Source organism: Natator depressus, chromosome 4 (genome assembly GCF_965152275.1).
Source record: "Natator depressus isolate rNatDep1 chromosome 4, rNatDep2.hap1, whole genome shotgun sequence".
NCBI classification, from domain to species: domain Eukaryota; kingdom Metazoa; phylum Chordata; order Testudines; family Cheloniidae; genus Natator; species Natator depressus.
In genome coordinates this window covers 83,958,804-83,975,681 of record NC_134237.1, presented here as the reverse complement: position 1 = coordinate 83,975,681, position 16,878 = coordinate 83,958,804, and the positions used below count along the sequence as shown (strand labels likewise).

General features: G+C 41.7%; 1 protein-coding gene across 3 annotated transcripts in view; it reads right to left on the bottom strand.

The window, feature by feature from the left end:
- Window positions 1-16,878, bottom strand: part of MTUS1 (microtubule associated scaffold protein 1) — a 190,351-nt gene that overhangs the window by 136,198 nt on the left and 37,275 nt on the right. For all 3 annotated transcript variants that reach the window (XM_074951328.1, XM_074951327.1, XM_074951326.1), the window contains exons 2-3: window positions 14,510-16,861; window positions 12,491-12,686 (exon numbers count right to left, since the gene is read on the bottom strand). In XM_074951328.1, coding sequence (XP_074807429.1) covers window positions 12,491-12,686; window positions 14,510-16,657 — 2,344 coding nt within the window. In that variant the 5' untranslated portion in view covers window positions 16,658-16,861. The remainder of the gene's footprint in view (window positions 1-12,490; window positions 12,687-14,509; window positions 16,862-16,878) is intronic.

The window sequence follows — 16,878 nt, the reverse complement described above, 5'->3', positions numbered from 1 at the left end:
AGGATGGAGTCATGAGACCTGTGTTTTATTCTCAGCTCTGCTGCAGATTTCTACTGGAAACTGAAATCACTTAATCTTAATTCAGTTTTCCAGCTGTAGAATACTTATCTAACTTCCAAGAACATTCTGAAGCTACACTGAGCTCCTAGATTGAAGGCAGTATAAAAATGCAAAGTATTTCCTCAGTATCATCATAACTAACCTTTTGTTCAGTATTTTTATTCCTCTCACCTGGAGAATCATCTCAAGTTCACATACCATCTCAAGTAGGAGGGAGGGATAGCTCAGTGGTTTGAGCATTGGCCTGCTAAACCCAGGGTTCCGAGTTCAATCCTTGAGGGGGCCATTTAAGGATCTGGGGCAAAAATTGGGGATTGGTCCTGCTTTGAGCAGGCGGTTGGACTAGATCAGTGGTTCTCAAAGCCAGTCTGCCGCTTGTTCAGGGAAAGCCCCTGGCGGGCCGGACCAGTTTGTTTACCTGCCGCGTCTGCACGTTCGGCCAATTGCAGCTCGCACTGGCCGCAGTTCGCTGCTCCAGGCCAATGGGGGCTGTGGGAAGGGCAGCCAGCATGTCCCTTGGCCTGCGCCGTTTTCCGCAGCCCCCATTGGCCTGGAGCGATGAACCGCGGCCAGTGGGAGCCGCTATCGGCCGAACCTGCGGACGCGGCAGGTAAACAAACCGGTCTGGCCCACCAGGGGCTTTCCCTGAACAAGCGGTGGACCACCTTTGAGAACCACTGGACTAGATGACCTCCTGAGGTCCCTTCCAACCCTGATATTCTATGTTTCTATGACATTAACTTATTTGAATTTTCATGAAAATCCTAGAGCTTCCTCGACTACATACTACAAGTGCATTCTAAAGTGCTTATATGCCCCCTCTCTTATGCTGGTATCGGAAACACCTCCCAGCCATTTATAGTTTATCCTCAGAAGGCCCCTTGTAAAAGGAAAAGAGGTACCCCCAAAGGGAACAAATGCACTGAGAAGTTCACTTACCAAAATTCACAAAGGAAGTCTGACAACTACCAATTCAATCCAAATCTCCCATGCTTAAAAATATAAACATCTCAATTCCCTCATGTTACTACAGTTGTTTGTTATATTTTAACAGCACCCCATATATGTGCTGAAGCCTCCCAATACTGGTAAGACAGGATCCTTGCCCCTCGAAGTTAGACCAATTTCAGATATGACGTAAGATCAGGGAACAAAAAGGAGGAGCCTCATTAAGATTATACCGTTAATTAGCAAACTCTAGTGCATAGCATGAGGGAACAGGGTTTTTTTTACATGAGAACTCTATATAGAATTAAGTAGAAAGCTTAATTAACAAGTTTCTTGTAGGCATAACGAAGTGGAACTTCAAGAGATATTTAAAAAGGATAGTAGTGACTTTACAAACCAGATCAGAAAAAGGGTGTTCCTTAGATAGGGAACAGCACAGAAAAAAGTCCCAAGACTATTGAGAGAGAAACAGGCAGATATGGCATATTCGCTAGTATCATTGGAAGAACAGCATGGCCAGTCAGAAGACACTAGGCCAGATATAGAATAAGCAGTGTTATAAAGAATAAAAGCAGTCACCCATCCTGTCAATGTAATAAGCCTGAATCCATTATTTATTCTAGTTACTGTAGTGTCGAGTGAGAAATACTGCATTCCTCATCCCTGGAGTAATGAGTTGGCTACTGCTTAGAACTTTAACCAAAAAAAACAAAACAAAAAAACCAGTATGTAATAACTACATAGTGTCAAGTAGGTTAAAAGTACCTCTTGTACCAGAATGAAAAACATTCACATAACAATGTTCATTTATCAAGACTTGCTAAGCTCAAACTTCATGATCTAAACCAAAAAGTCAACCTCACTTGTGTGTCTTGAGCAGATCATCATGGGCTAAAATAAACTTTAAAAGCTTCTTGATGCTGACATTGGAACTTCCTGTACTACAGAAGCCTTACTGGGAAAATATGCTTGAGACAAAAAAAAAAAAAAATCAAGTAGTCAGAAGTTAGATTGTCTCTCACCAGATCTATGCCTCCATCCTCCCCACATAAAATCTCAATTTAAACATTTCCTCTGTAAAACCTATACAATCCCAGCCCTCATCAAAAGTGACAGGAAGAAAGATACTCGGTACCAACATACTTCCACATTGATTAGAGACCTGTGTTTATAATTCTGCTTTTCATGCTTTACTGTCAACTGAACACTAGGATTAAAGGTAGATTCCAATTCTGAGGGTAAAGCATCATTTACCAAAGCCATATTTAAATATTTCAGGTTTAGGACTGATTGAAAAGCTTCCACAATTCATGGAGCTTTGTGACATGCAGGAATACAAGCCTTGTGGCTTTTCCCAGCTGGAAATTTGGGTAGATTAAGTGCACAAAGGAAGATGGTTGGGAATGTTTCTCTTAGAACTGCAGAGAAAAACTCAAACATGAAAAAGAACCAGTTCTGAATCTTGACAGTTTTACACCTCTAAGATTACAGTTGGGATTCCTGGATTTTTTTTTTTTTAATGAAAGTGAAAAAAAATAGTTGTCCCTATCTGGAAGGGTTAAAACTTGTTCAATAATTTTAAGAGGATATTTTGAATTTTAGAGACATGACAAAATGTATCTACTTTTAATCTGTAGGAGAAGGCAGTTTTGGCCATTTTAAAATGAATGCAGTCCTTAACTGTTTTCTCTAATATGAGACATTTTCAGTAGATGTCAAGAATATTAAGTAAATCATGGGAAATGATGCACAAAGGCATTGTTCCCAGCAGACTCATCTTTAAATATTTTTGTAATTGTGTGTAGTTGCTCTGATAAGCACTATAAAAACAGAGGCAGGATTAACAAATTTCAGACAACTAGCTGAGAATTCCAAGGATTTTTCTACTAAGTCTACTAGTAGACTGTGCTACAGTCTAGCTCAGCTAGCTTTCTGAAATTTATTAATCCTATCTGCTTTTATAGTGCTTATCAGAGCAACTACACACAAAGAACAGATGAGCCTCTACACAAACGTTTAAGTCCCACTATCAATGAAGTGTTACCAGACATTTATTTTTCAAAATATTTCTCTTCCATTTGTGGGTCTAACAAAGTAGAGTGGCAAACTATTGAGGGAAAATATTTAAACTATCAATTCACAAACATCTGTCAAATATACTAAACAAGGAAATAAAAATGTAGACAAGTTTTCATTATGAGAGTCTGGGGTATTACTAATAATAGCGTTGAGAGTTCTCAGACAAGTGAGTTATGTTGTTGCTGTTCCTTTAAGTACTTCTCTTTACATAGGGCTCTGGATCTCAACCCCTCACAGTACACAGAGGTCTTCCAGGGGATACATCAACTCATCTAGATATTTGCCAACTTTACAACAGGCTACATAAAAAGCACTAGCGAAATCAGAACTAAAATTTCATACGACTTGTTTATAGTGCTCTATGTTCTATACAGTAAAATGTAAGTACAATATTTATGTTCCAATTTATTTTATAATATGGTAAAAATGAGAAAGTAAGCAATTTCAGTCAGTGCGCTGTGAGACTTTCGTACTTTTAAGTCCGACTTGATAAGCAAGTAGTTTTTAAATGAAGTGAAACTTGGGGTATGCAAGACAAATCAGACTCCTGAAAGAAGTACAGTAGTCTAGAATGCTTGAGACACACTGATTGTAGGGATAACATGACTCGAGGCAAAACCCCATTCCATACATGAGATGGCCTTCTATAATATTAGCTCATTTATCCACAAGTCATTATGAAAATGTTCCTCTCTAGCACAGATTTAGGACCCAGTAGCAGCTCACGCCAAAAATATGGTGGAGCTGTAAGCAGCAGCTTGTGTGTACACAAACACCCTTACCCCTACAAGTTAATGTTTTCAAAATAAAACTAGTGCATTGTCATGAGTGTTACACGGCAATATTTTGGTAAGCAAGAAGAAAACAGTTTCACTATTCCCTGTCCATCACCTCCCCTTCCAGAATGAACAAGTGGGACAGAGCATGATGTGACAAAGCTCTGTCCTTGCCTCCATGGGTCCCGCGTTTCCTTGCGGATTTCGCTAGCCTCAGAGGCTCACTGTGACCCTCCACGTAACCCTTCTCTCTCCAGAGACAAGGGTCACAGTCTACTGAGCCATTTTCATCATAAGCCAGCGAGGGAGGTGAGGAGAAGTTATCCTTCCTTGCACAATCTGTTATCTCCCAGTCTCAGTGATTAATCGGGGGGCAAAGGGGGGGCAGGGGAGCCCAGGCCCACCCTCTACTCCGGGCTCCAGCCCAGGGACCCTAATAGTATCAGCTAGGGTAGCTGACCTTTTAGAAACAGAACATGTACAATTCCCTGGGCTACTTGCCCCACAGCAGCCCTCACTTCCTCAAGCTCCACTTCACCCTTACCTCAGGGCCTCCTTCCTTGTGCCTGATATGGTGTGTACTACACAGCCTTTCCAACAGCACAACTTCCTCCCAGAGCTCCTGACATGTACACCCACCTGACTAACTGGGAGGCTTTTAATTAGTTTCAGCCAGCCCCTGATTGGCTTCAGGTGTCCCAATCAACCTAGCATTCTCCCTGCCTTCTGGAAAGTTCTTAATTGGCCCCAGGTGTCTTAATTGACCTGGAGCAGCTGCCATTACACTTATCCTGGTACCAGGGATTTGTTGAGCCTGGAGCTAATATATCTATCTCCCACTACTTTTCTATAGCCATCTGGCCTTGCCCCATCACAATGAGAACAGTATTATTGTCTCTGCTACCCCCTTACTACCCCCTCAGTTCCAACCTCACCCTTTATTTCAGAATCTCTTACCATTTTCCTCTATGCTCCACAGCACCAATTCATTCACAGCTTCAAGTGACAGTTACTCTCTGCCCAGAACCTTCCAAACCCCTTCAGTTCCCCCCACCCGAGCAGAAACATGCTGTCCGCCCCACTCCATCCAAGGTGCAGCTCCTTATTTAACCACTTAATAGCTCAGAAATATGCCCCTTGCTCTGAACCCTCATTCACCCAACACTGACGGGCTCAGAACACTCCTTCCCATGCAACCCTCCAGATTTTCCACTTTGCCCCAAAATTGTCAGTAGGGTTGGAGCCACCCCACTGACACAGCTGTACTGGGCCCAGGCAGAGGCAGCAGAATTGTGCCAACAACCCTATGTTTTGCCATTGTGGGGCTGAATTGAAATTGTCCCACAGGGGATTGCATTCCCTGCTTCTTTTGTTCCTCTTCCCTCTGCTGCCTGCAGTCTGTGCTGTAGGGCCAGCAGTCCCTTGGTATACTCCCAAGGGAGTTCCACGTGCGCGTGCACACGCACACAAAAAAAATTCTTCGCACAGTATTTTGAAATCCTGCAAATTTTATTTGTCAGAAAGGTGGAGGCACCAGCATGGGCCACTGGCTGCATAGAGGTGGGAGATCATGCTGCAGCTCCTGCCTGGGATATTAACTCAGTAATGAGGCTGCACCCGACCCTGACACAGTTCAAGGGCTGGGCTGGGCCTGCCCCTCCACAACAGGTGTGGGTGTGCAGGCTTGGCCCAACAGGATCCAAGTGTGGAGGAGTTTGGGGGGGAGGGGAAATCCAGATGTGGATTGAGAGGGTTCCATGTGGGGTAATCTGGGTGCAGGTGGCTCAGTGCAGGGATCTAGGTGCAGTAGGGGGGATCTGGGTGCAGGAGCTAGTTGGGGGGTTCCAAATGCAGGAATAATAGGACTCTGCAGTGGGTCTAGGTGCAGGTGAGTGGGAAGGTGAGGCTCAGCAGGACGCGTTGGGGGGGTCTAGATGCACAGAGGTTAGGTGAACAGTGGAGCAACTCCCCATACAGTGACCCCTCCCCCTGCAGCTGAGGAGTAATGGGAGCAGGAAGCAGGGGAGGGTGCAGAGCTTCCCGAGGATGGATCTGACCTAGCCCCCGCTGCTCCATGCAGGGGAAGATGAAGTCCCATCCTCTCCAACCGCCAGCCAAGCCAGGACTAGCAGCTGAGCCCAGCATAGGGTAGGAGCCATAGGTTGGGGTGTCCCCAGCACTGTGTCCCCCCGTTCTCTCCCCCCACATGGTTATTTATCTCTCTGCCAGCTGCTCTGGGCACCCAAAAACACTGCTGGGGAGGGCTGCATGACCACTCTTGTGGCTTCCCTTTGCTTCCCCATCAGAAAGTTATCTTTGCTTCCCTGCAGAAAAATAATATCTGCAGGAGACATGAATTCCGCAAGGAGTACTGGTCGCAGCCAGGTGCGCTTCAGCCTCCAGGAGGCTGGCTGCAGCTCCACCAGTGGCAACATGTGTTACTGTAGCAACGCCTGCCTACTCCACTTCTGCCAATAGGCAATCATAGGACCTTCATATTCTGGTTTCTATGCTTTTCTCCCTGTCATCTCACCCAATTTAAACTTTGGCCTCCATACCATGATCCTGCACAATCTTTGCTACAGGGATAAGAAGGCTTCTGAGTATCAGCAGTGCTACACTACAGCCTGGTGCTATTCAGGTTTTTGCAGTGCAGCTGGGCAAGTTCCCAAGCTACGAGATTTGAATAAATCAATGCTGTGACAACAAACAGAACCAGCAATCAGTCCACCGATGCACAGATGTGACAGTTAAATAAAAGTCAACATTTACCTGCAATCATCATATGATAAATAGGACAATCACACTTGATTTTTATCAAGAATAGACGAAAGCAGCCTCATGTAACACTGTTGGAAAGCACTGGTTTTTTAATGGCAAGCACTGTAGGGAGACAAAGGGATTAATGGTATACAAAGAAAGCAGGATAAAGCCAGATGTGACTAGATCCAGTTGTGCTTTTTCCTATTGTTGTCCACATCTATACCCAACATCTGTCTTAACCATTTTCACTCTTCTCTACACACCCAACACTCTTTCCAACCATCCCCTTCCCATGGAGGGGATGGGGAAGGGAGGAAAACACCTCTCCAATCAAAAGATCCTACTTCAGAGCAAATCTAATTGCCAAGCTTCTTTGTATTATGAAGACTTGATAAAGAATTTCTCTTTAAGTCAAAAGACCCATCCCAAATTCTCAAAGTTAGCCAGCTACTCACGCTGCTAGTTTTTAGGAACATTTTGTTCATCAATAGGATTGATGCCTACAGGTAGCATGTAATGTTGTGTACGTACTTTATATTACGGATACAAGTTGTCAAATTTCTGTTTCATTAGACTACATGGTAACTGACTTGGAAAAGCATTCACTGTTCCAGAATACATAGTCTCTCCCCTTACAATTAGTTCAGGAAGAGGAAAAAAGGTTATTAGTTTGGTCTTCTCAGAGAAAATCCTCAACAAAATTCAAGGTTAATGAGTATGGATGAAGGAATGGTACGAAAATATCCCAGCAAGTCTTTACAAGTTATGATCTAGTACCAAGAAATTGCCCTGCAGGAACTGGTACACACCTTACTCCAAGAGGAAAGTTTTCTCATGGGTATAGATATATTTCAGACAATACTTATCTTTGGACTGTTAAAGCCAGTCTCTGCAAGCATTGTTACAACATGCATCCTGCTTCAGGTGCAATGCATTAAAAACAAGAGTGTGCCTTGAAACTAAAAGGACTAGATATGTTGAACCCCATAGTACACAGTTTGTTGTGAATGCCAAAAATGAAACTGCATAGATCGAAGAATGTTTTCTTTAGGAAGCTGGATGTCTAGGTGTATTTATTCCTTTATTCTAGTTTCTGTTGCTAAGGTTATGGATCAAGTTTATCCCAATCCCCCTGCATTAAAACCAGGCCTCCACAGTACTTGGCAAGAAGAAAGGAAGTCTAATCTACCAAATTAATACCAGGCACAGCTTCATGGAGTGACCTACTTTAGCTTTAAGACAATTTGAGACACATGACAAAGAAAGCAATTTTACCATCCATTAACTTTTACCTGTGTTTCCCCTGCTGACAGTTCACTGTCTATTCTAACTGAACCTACCATCTGCAGATCTTACATGGACTCTGGATAACAGTAGTAGTTATCCATTAACACATGAGAGCAGAGTCTGGTTTGGATACACAATGAAAAGTCCTCTAGTTTGTCACTGTAATATACACAGCCAGTGAGATTTCTCCCTCCAGTTGCAGACTTAATACTAATGACTGGTTGCACTCAATCATCTACATTATGCTGAGGTCAGACTGAAAGATCAGAATGTTTCTTTCTAGCCTTAAAGTCTGATTTCCTGACCATTGTGTCCAAATGATGCATTGGCTGATGCAGAGGCTCAGGGCAGTACATTGTTTGAGCACTGACTGAGCTCCAGTGAGCTGCCCTGCAAAGCATTTCTATGGAGAGTGTGACAAAGTTCCTCCTCTGCCTTGGTGGGTCTTGCACTTATTGGCTGATTTGCTCGCCTTGGAGCTTCATGGCAGCCCTCAGCTTGGCTGTTTTTCTGAACCCACAGTCCAGGTCAACTCCTCCTGTGTTTGACCAGGAGTTGGGAGGATTTGGGGGGAACCCGGGCCCGCCCTCTACTCTGGGTTCCAGCCCAGGGCGCTGTGGAATGCAGCTGTCTAGAGTGCCTCCTGGAACAGCTGTGCAACAGCTACAACTCCCTGGGCTACTTCCCCATGGCCTCCTCTCAACACCTCCTTTATTCTCACCATAGGACCTTCCTCCTGGTGTCTGATAATGCTTGTACACCTCAGTCCTCCAACAGTCCGCGTTCTCACTCTCAGCTCCGAGTGCCTCTTGCTCCCAGCTCCTCACACGCACACCACAAACTGAACAGAGCTCCTTTTTAAAACCGAGGTGTTCTGATTAGCCTGCCTTAATTGATTCTAGCAGCTTCTTGATTGGCTGCAGGTGTTCTAATCAGCCTGTCTTAATTGTCTCCAGAAGGTTCCTGATTGTTCTGGAACCATCCCTGTTACCTTACCCAGGGAAAAGGGACCTACTTAGCCAGGGGCTAATATATCTGCCTTCTATTACTCTCCTATAGCCATCTAGCCCGACCCTGTAACAAGGGCTGACCAGGAAGTGATCATTAGTCTGACGGAACAGGTTCATCTGGACTGGTAAAGATGACTTACCAATGTATTGACAAGAAATAAAGCTCCAGGAGGCGTGAATGACCAGGAGGCTTTAAGTCCCTTGCAAGGGCACTCAAAGGACAAAAATTGTCACCTGAACACTTCATACGCATTTAGGTAAAGAACCCTCCAAATACTGAGGAAGATAGTCTGTGCCTTGCTTTAGGGCAGAATTTAGGGAAAGAAATAACTTGATTAAATATGGAAAGAGGTAGTCATGCTGATGTGAAAACTATAACAGGTATGGAGAACTGAAAAGATATAGCAGAGGAAGGAGCCATGAGTTACCCCACCACCCAGAACAAAGTGACTGCTTCAAGTAACATCACACACAAGGAAAGCATACTGGAGGGCACCAAAGAGAAAAGAGTGCAAAGTCTGCATACAGGGCTTGCTACCCACCGAGCAAAGTCTGAGATAGGCTATAGCCTTTAACAACCTAGCCAAAGTGGGATGAGCCCCCCTACACTTGGCAACCCTAGTGGACTTCAAGAGTTGATGCCTGTCCCAAACAGGAACTAGCTGAAAACACTATTAATGATATCCAGGAGGAACTAGATCAGAAAGCATAGCCTTTGAGTGCCTGACAAGTTCTACCCCAATCCACAGGAACAACCCAAGCATGCATCCGATGAAGTGAGCTGTAGCTCACGAAAGCTTATGCTCAAATAAATTTGTTAGTCTCTAAGGTGCCACAAGTACTCCTGTTCTTTTTGCGGATACAGACTAACACGGCCGTTACTCTGAAACCAAGTCCTACAGTAAGGTATGTTGGTGATTATGGGAATTTGGTAGAGTACAGAGGACTCCACTGAAAACAGTTGATCAAACTCCTTCCATAAGCCCGTCCATAAAACAGAGCACCACTGGTCTGGGATGAAGATGGATCTTTAAAGGAGGAGGTTCTGCCTCTCAAAAAGAAGCAAGTGAGTTACAGGATCTGCCCATTGCAATGCATAATCTGGCATTGATCCTTCTGGATTGTCCACATCAGATTTTTAGCAGCGAGCATGTGCAAGCATTTGGGAGGCTGGGGGCGGGGGGGTGGTTTGCATATATGTGAACCCTCTCTGCTAGGCTTCTGAAAACAGCCTGAAAACATGCTTTCAGATCAAAGTATCTGGGAAGTATGTTAGCTTCTTAGTACTTAGTAAAGCCTTGCATAGTACTAAATAATGAGGCAGAACTTTAAAAAAAAACAAAAAACTTAAGAGGTAATCTGTAGACATAGCTCTGTTCAGACATTGAACACAAGAGGTAAATTAAACATTGTTTGCTGCAAATGGTTTTCCTGGCTCTCGTCATTCCAGCTCTTTACTGTATGGTTCTTTGAAATAAGATTGGCCTCCATGGTTAAAACGCGAAGTATACGTAAACTTTATAGGAAAGACTGGTTACCTGTCACCTTTACCAGTTGTGCGTAGGGACAATGGAAACTCAGTTGGTTTCAATTCTATTAGACAAGCCATTCTTTGTACAATAAATGGCATACATTCAGTGATCTAAGACTGCCTTGTACTGTTACAGCCTAGTTTCTGTTCTAGTTTTAACTATTGGAACTTTTCTAAATTACTCATTCATAGATAAAGAGAAGTGATAAATTAGTTAAAAAGGAAGTATTTTTCCATTATGAATGAATGACTGGGTCAATATTTCAATTGTTACTTGAAGCTTTCTTGAAATACATTTCTAATAAAGCTGTTTAAAAATATTCACTGTTGTATAGGGAAAGCTATTTGAATAGATGTTAGATTTCATATTAATTTTTCTATTATACCATTAGAGTATGCTGCAGCTGATCAAAGAATCTTACTGTTCTCCTTGGGAAACTATGAAAGGCTGAAAAAAATATTTGCCATAATACTGGGCAAGGGAAGTCAGAAACAAGCTCTAGTCACTTGATTTGACCGGTTTTCTCCTTCAAAAGGGCTGTGGAGAAGGATTTTAACATGCTTCACCACATGTATAATTAAGGAGAGCATTTTGTGCTTTTTTAAAATAATAAATTGGGTGGGAGAAAGTCAAGCAAAATGCAGAGCAAGTTTTTCTGGGTTGGGAGTATGCTTTTCAAATTATAGTATATTACAAGTTCAGTCCTTTATGTTCCAACTACCTTTGTAATTAGTTACGTTATCGCAACAAGTAAGATCAACTATGTCACTTACTAGAACCTTCTGGGCTTTTACTGTACAACTGAACTAGTTGTCTACAACTACCAAGTCTGACTAGTCAACTGGAAGACTAACAGAAGGAAGCCCTGAAGAATCAGTCTGAGGCTGAATGGCCAGTAGGCCAACGAATTCGAGCCCCTCATTTCATCAATTCACTCAGTCCCTTTCCTTGCAAATGGAGGATTGTACAAGTTCGTGTTTTGTTCAGTCTAAGCAATTGGGCTCCTATGAAATCCCTTGAGATGAACATGGGGAGTTGTTGAACGGTATCACAAAGTTTTGTATGTGTGGTATCGTAAGTTGTTCTCTCTGGCTTTCACAACTTTCCAATGATTTCAGTTCTATTTTCACTTAGCAAACCTATACATATTTAATCTTAATATCTTTTCCTCACAATATTGCCACACCCTCCTTCGGGCATTCTTTACTGGATGAGATTTGAAGACATTGAATTGGAATATGGCTAAATCAGAGATTTATAGTTGGGATAGAAATCAGGTTTAACCCTAAAAATGGTGCCCCTCCAGTGTCATGAAAACTGTGCTTTGAAGCTGGTGAGAGCTAGTTGTAGATGTAGTCTGTAATCCAGTTCCTCATTCTCGTAAAGCCCTGTTAGGGACTAATGAACCTACAAACTGGTTTTTGCAAATTTAATTATATCATCATGCATCCAAGTGAAAGATGCAAATACTGTACAATTCAGACTCATCCAAGTAGCCTCTTGTTTCTACATTAGATTTATGGACACTGAAGATAGAAATCTAGTAGACACGGGCTGTCATATAACCGCTGCCTCCTATTTAGAGGAAAGAGGATAGGGAAGAAGTTATTTAGGGCCAGAGACTCTTCTAGACCACCTGATCAGGCCTAAATCAGGTCAACAGCAACCTAAAGTGACTGCCCTCCCACATTTTTTCGTGTAGTCCATGAAAACAGAGCAATTTCCTCAGCTTTAATGCACCAGTATCTGCACTGGCAAAAGCCACCACAAGTAATATTTCTGACGACATTTTCATAAGAGGAAACCCAGACTAAACTAAATAAAAGAGAAGCTTCCAGAGTGTTGATACACATTGAGATGCTTGGACTGTTACTGTTCTTGCTTTAACCTTTGTGTGGTTTCCAGCACTCCTGACTGGGTTCAGATCTGTCACATATCTTAGTCACTAACGTTATAAAACTAACCTATTGGAATAATGGTAAAGTTTAATGCCTTGTTTTTAAGGAGTCGGTTACCCTAATAGAAATTCTCTTACCAGAACTTGATGGCAAAACAGCTCTTTGAGGAGATGACATTTTAGTTGCGCACACATTTTTATTTTCACTTCCTCGCCTAGAGCGAAACACAGAAGGCACCACTTTCACCTTGGGGGCAGGTATACTTCTAAGACTGATAGGGCCTTCCTTGTGTATATTTTTTCCTTGTGCTGCCCCAGTTTTAGCTGAAGAAACCTGTAAAACACAACGTTATTGTAAGAACAAGTTGTTTCACTGCTAGCTTATAAAGTAGGTGGGGGGCGTTTAGCATCAATTACCAGAAAGAAAACTAGTCGCAAAGGCAAGTGATTTCAAGCAGGTGCTTGTTATCATTTGGTCCAGGAAAGGAACACACACAGATGAATGTTATCCACTGCATGTGCATGTACATAATTCGTTTTTAGAGGTCACATAATGGGTTGGGATATGAGGGGACACTAAAAATTTCAAATTGGTCACGGATACCTACATTAAAGTCTGTGCCAAAAGAAAAAAAGTGTTGCAACTTAGGTTTAATTTAAATCTAATTCTGAATGTCTGGTTTGTTTGGGTACAGGTAAGAATCAAGTAGTTTATTTCAAAATAAATTCATGGTAAAGTAGTAGTTCACATGTGGGCTAAAGAACTGAAGGAAATGCAGTTAGTGGCATCCTACAAGTCTTCATGGCTACATTAACATAAAATATTGCCAGTTTGGTCATTTAAGGAAAGTTACCAGCAATCAGAATCTCAATAAAGGATACTTACTGAATGTGTTAAAAGAATTATTTACGCAGATCCGTCACACCCAGAGGAGACTATACTTAATGTAACTTGAGGAGTGGATGCAGGGCACATCAAAGAGGTAGCCACTGGCTCAAACTGAATGCCATATTTGTTACTGCACTAGTTTCACCACAGAACTCTCTCATTTTTAACAGGCACAAGCTCAGAAGCTCATATAGTATAGGAATAGGTATCAAAATGTAAGCACCTAGTCATGCTCCTGCGCATTTTGTGCATTTTTGTCCACACTGATTTGATCATACTAAGAGGGGAACCAAACCCACTTTGACTTGAGCCACAGTTCAGATGCATTTCCAGAAATTTGTACTAAAGACGAGATCACTTTCCCCCATGAGAACTTGATTAAAGAAACTCCAGTGCAATATTCCAATTATTCCATCTAAGCAGAGGGAATTTAGTCCAGGGACTTTCCAACCTTAAAATCTTGACAGTGTGATGTATACCTCCCTCAGAAACCATGAGAAATCAAACTTTCAAATTTGTTAAACAGCTAGAATTCTTACTCATAACAGAATATTATTTTAGCCTTGAATTCATCCAAGTGTCAAATGTACTAAACTGCCAGCATATTTTACAGGTGATAAACTCTGTCTCAGTTTAACTGTCTTACTCAAGGCAATAAAGACCAAAGGAATTGAACCATAACGTGGTCATGGGTACAGTATAAGAACCTAAAGGGACAGTAGGTAAAATCCTGGCATTATTGAAGTCAATCGGAATTTTGTCATTGACTTCCATGAGGCCAGGATTTCACCCTAGACCAGAGTTCCTGGCTCCCAGTCAGTTGCTTAGACTATACCTCTCCTAACCTATTCAAAGGGGTGCCTGCTGGCAAATATTACAAAGGAAGACACACACACACTCACTATCAGTGAGATAATGAAGTCATGACAAATACATTTTAGACTTGATATTTGTTTAGCTGAGCTAGTGTAACCAGTGACTCTCTCTTCTAAATAACAAAATTTGCCACCAAAAAAAAAAAAAAAAAAGTTATGTAGATGCGTGGTTTAAGTGGTTAGCAAACAACTGAGATGGCAGGATTCCTTTCAAAATCTTCCCTCTCCCTCAGTATTATGGAGGGAGAATTAACTCCATAGTCAAGGTTGTATTGAGATTTACAGATTTTTTTTTAAATATACATCTCAATTTCCATTCATGGCTGTACAATGTACATTTCCAGATTTAACACATGCAAATCAGTTAATTGAACAGTAGATGCATAAACTTACCAAGGGAACAGGGCCAACTTCAAATGTTTCATTTGCTGGATCTTTTATTAGCTCTTCCATTTCCAAAAGAGTTCCCAAATTGCAATTTTGCCCATTTTCAGCTCCACTCCAGTAGGTGCTTGTGACACAAGGCTGTGCCAAGGACATTCTGCTTTTCATTTTGTCATTCAATTTCCCTTTTGAGTTCTGTACACATGTTACAACTGCAGCAGAAACCGAGGAGGATGTTGAATTGGAGGAGCTTGCTTTGTCAATGTCTTCTGGAGTCTGCTTTACTGAAAGTGTTTTTGGAATTTTGTGAGAAGCGTTCTTTGAATGAGTTGTAGCATGTATAACTTGGCTAGGAAACAGCTGTTTATTAAGAGCTTGCTTATGAGGCTTAGTCATTGGTATTTCTGCTTTAGTATCTCTGTCTAAATCACGTTTTTCCCTCAATGCTTTGATGGAAGAGGGCAATTGCCTTGGGGAAGAAACTGGTGAAGGTGATGAGGCAGTAGAGAGTTGAGGGGATCTCGGGGATATTTTTAATGAAGCATTATCTTTTGACTGTAACACAGCTCTGGATATAACTTTTGGCTTCACGTTTTTAAAGTTTGGTTTTGGAAAGCTAACTATCTCAGCTTTTCTAGCTTTGGTTATAGTAGAAACAATAGGAGACCGGTTTTTTGGTTTCATTGCAATTTGTTCAGAACTGGTTTTAAGTGAAATCTTTCTATTGCATCCTCTCATTAATGCATCACTCTTTCCCAATTTAAAAGGCCCATCTCCAGCTTCTGCCAAAGCTGAAACAGAAAATTCTGGTTTTTTTGATCCTGTCATAGACGTAGAAATACATGAATCAGGACTGGTTTCACCAGCTGTTGGACTGAAGACCACAAAAGTTGCCTCACATTTCAGCCCAGCTGTAGCAGCCCCTTCTGGCTTTGATATACTACTTTCTATTGATTCAGACACTGCAAAATACCCATGTGCATCTTGGAAAGCAGTGTTTTTAGCACAGACATTTTGTTCTTTGGTTGAATGATCACTCACTCTATCTATCACCTGTTCTTGGTCTATACTTAGATCAAAACTCTGTACTGGCAGAGCACATAAATCATTTACAGAGTAATTAATTACCATTCTGGTTGGAGATGTGTCAGTTTCAGCATGTTCAGGTGTGCTATGCAAATACTTTTTTGAATCTTTGTCCATATTAAAATGCTCTGGTGACACTGAATTCTTAGAGTGACAATCTACCCATTCACCAACTAGTTTTAAGGACTGCATTTCCATTTCTTGAGACACTCTATTTTGTGGTGCTACATTGACATAATTGGTGCCTTTTAAAGGTTGTTCACTAACCCCTCCAACATCTGGAGAAGCAAGAGGTGGTACTACCAAATCTGAACAATAATTTGATGCTTTTGGGCCCCCTGAAGCTTCCAGCACAGACGAACTAGGAGGTTTTTCAGGGCTACTTGTATCAAAACTTTTTCTCGCACACATTTTATCAGAAGAGATGAATGTCAGAGGGAGAAATGCATCTTGATTTTCACTTCCCATAGTTTCCTCCTGGTTTTTAACCATACCAAGAGATTCATTGACACTAGAGACATCTAATGCCACATGAGCACAACCTACTTCATTTTCGATTTCAGAGTTTTTGCTCCATTCCAAAGGGGTAACACGCATTGCACAGTTACAGTCAATCTGTCTATAAGGCACTGGTTGCTCAGTACTTTGATTCTGCACTCCTTTTAGGGCAAGGTTCTCTTTTAGGAGGCTGGTTGGTTCCTTTAAGTTATGGTTCAAGACATAAATACAAGCCTGTTCAGTTGCAGAAGACACAAATGTGGCATCAGTATCACGCAATGAAGCCCTCCTACAGATAAATTCATCCCCAGTCTTTTGTAGATCAAGTACTCCAATACATTCCTGGTTTAAAGAAATAGTTGTGAAATCATTTATATCCTTAAAATCCAGGTTATCTTCATGCTCAGCCATTTTATTACATTGACTAGCTGAATTTCCATTTATATTGGTGGTATGATTACTTGAGGGTGGTGTAGTTGTGTTACATGTAAACTTATTTCCATTTTCATTGCTGATAAACAAGGGATACTGCAAGCCATTCTTGGCCTTATTCTCTGATTTTTCAACATTCATTCTCAGTTTTAATTTTAAACTTTTGTCATCTTATTTTCACTTAAAATTCTAGAAAACGCAGGTTCTTCTGAGTGTTGGAGAATGCAAAGCTTGACCCCAGAACAGTTCAATTTTGTTATAAGACACTCAAGATGCAGTTCCTCTTGCTTATGTGCTCTTCAAGTATATCCACAAATGTTCTACAACTTGAGCCCCTTATGTATTCTAAAATTAAAAAGAGA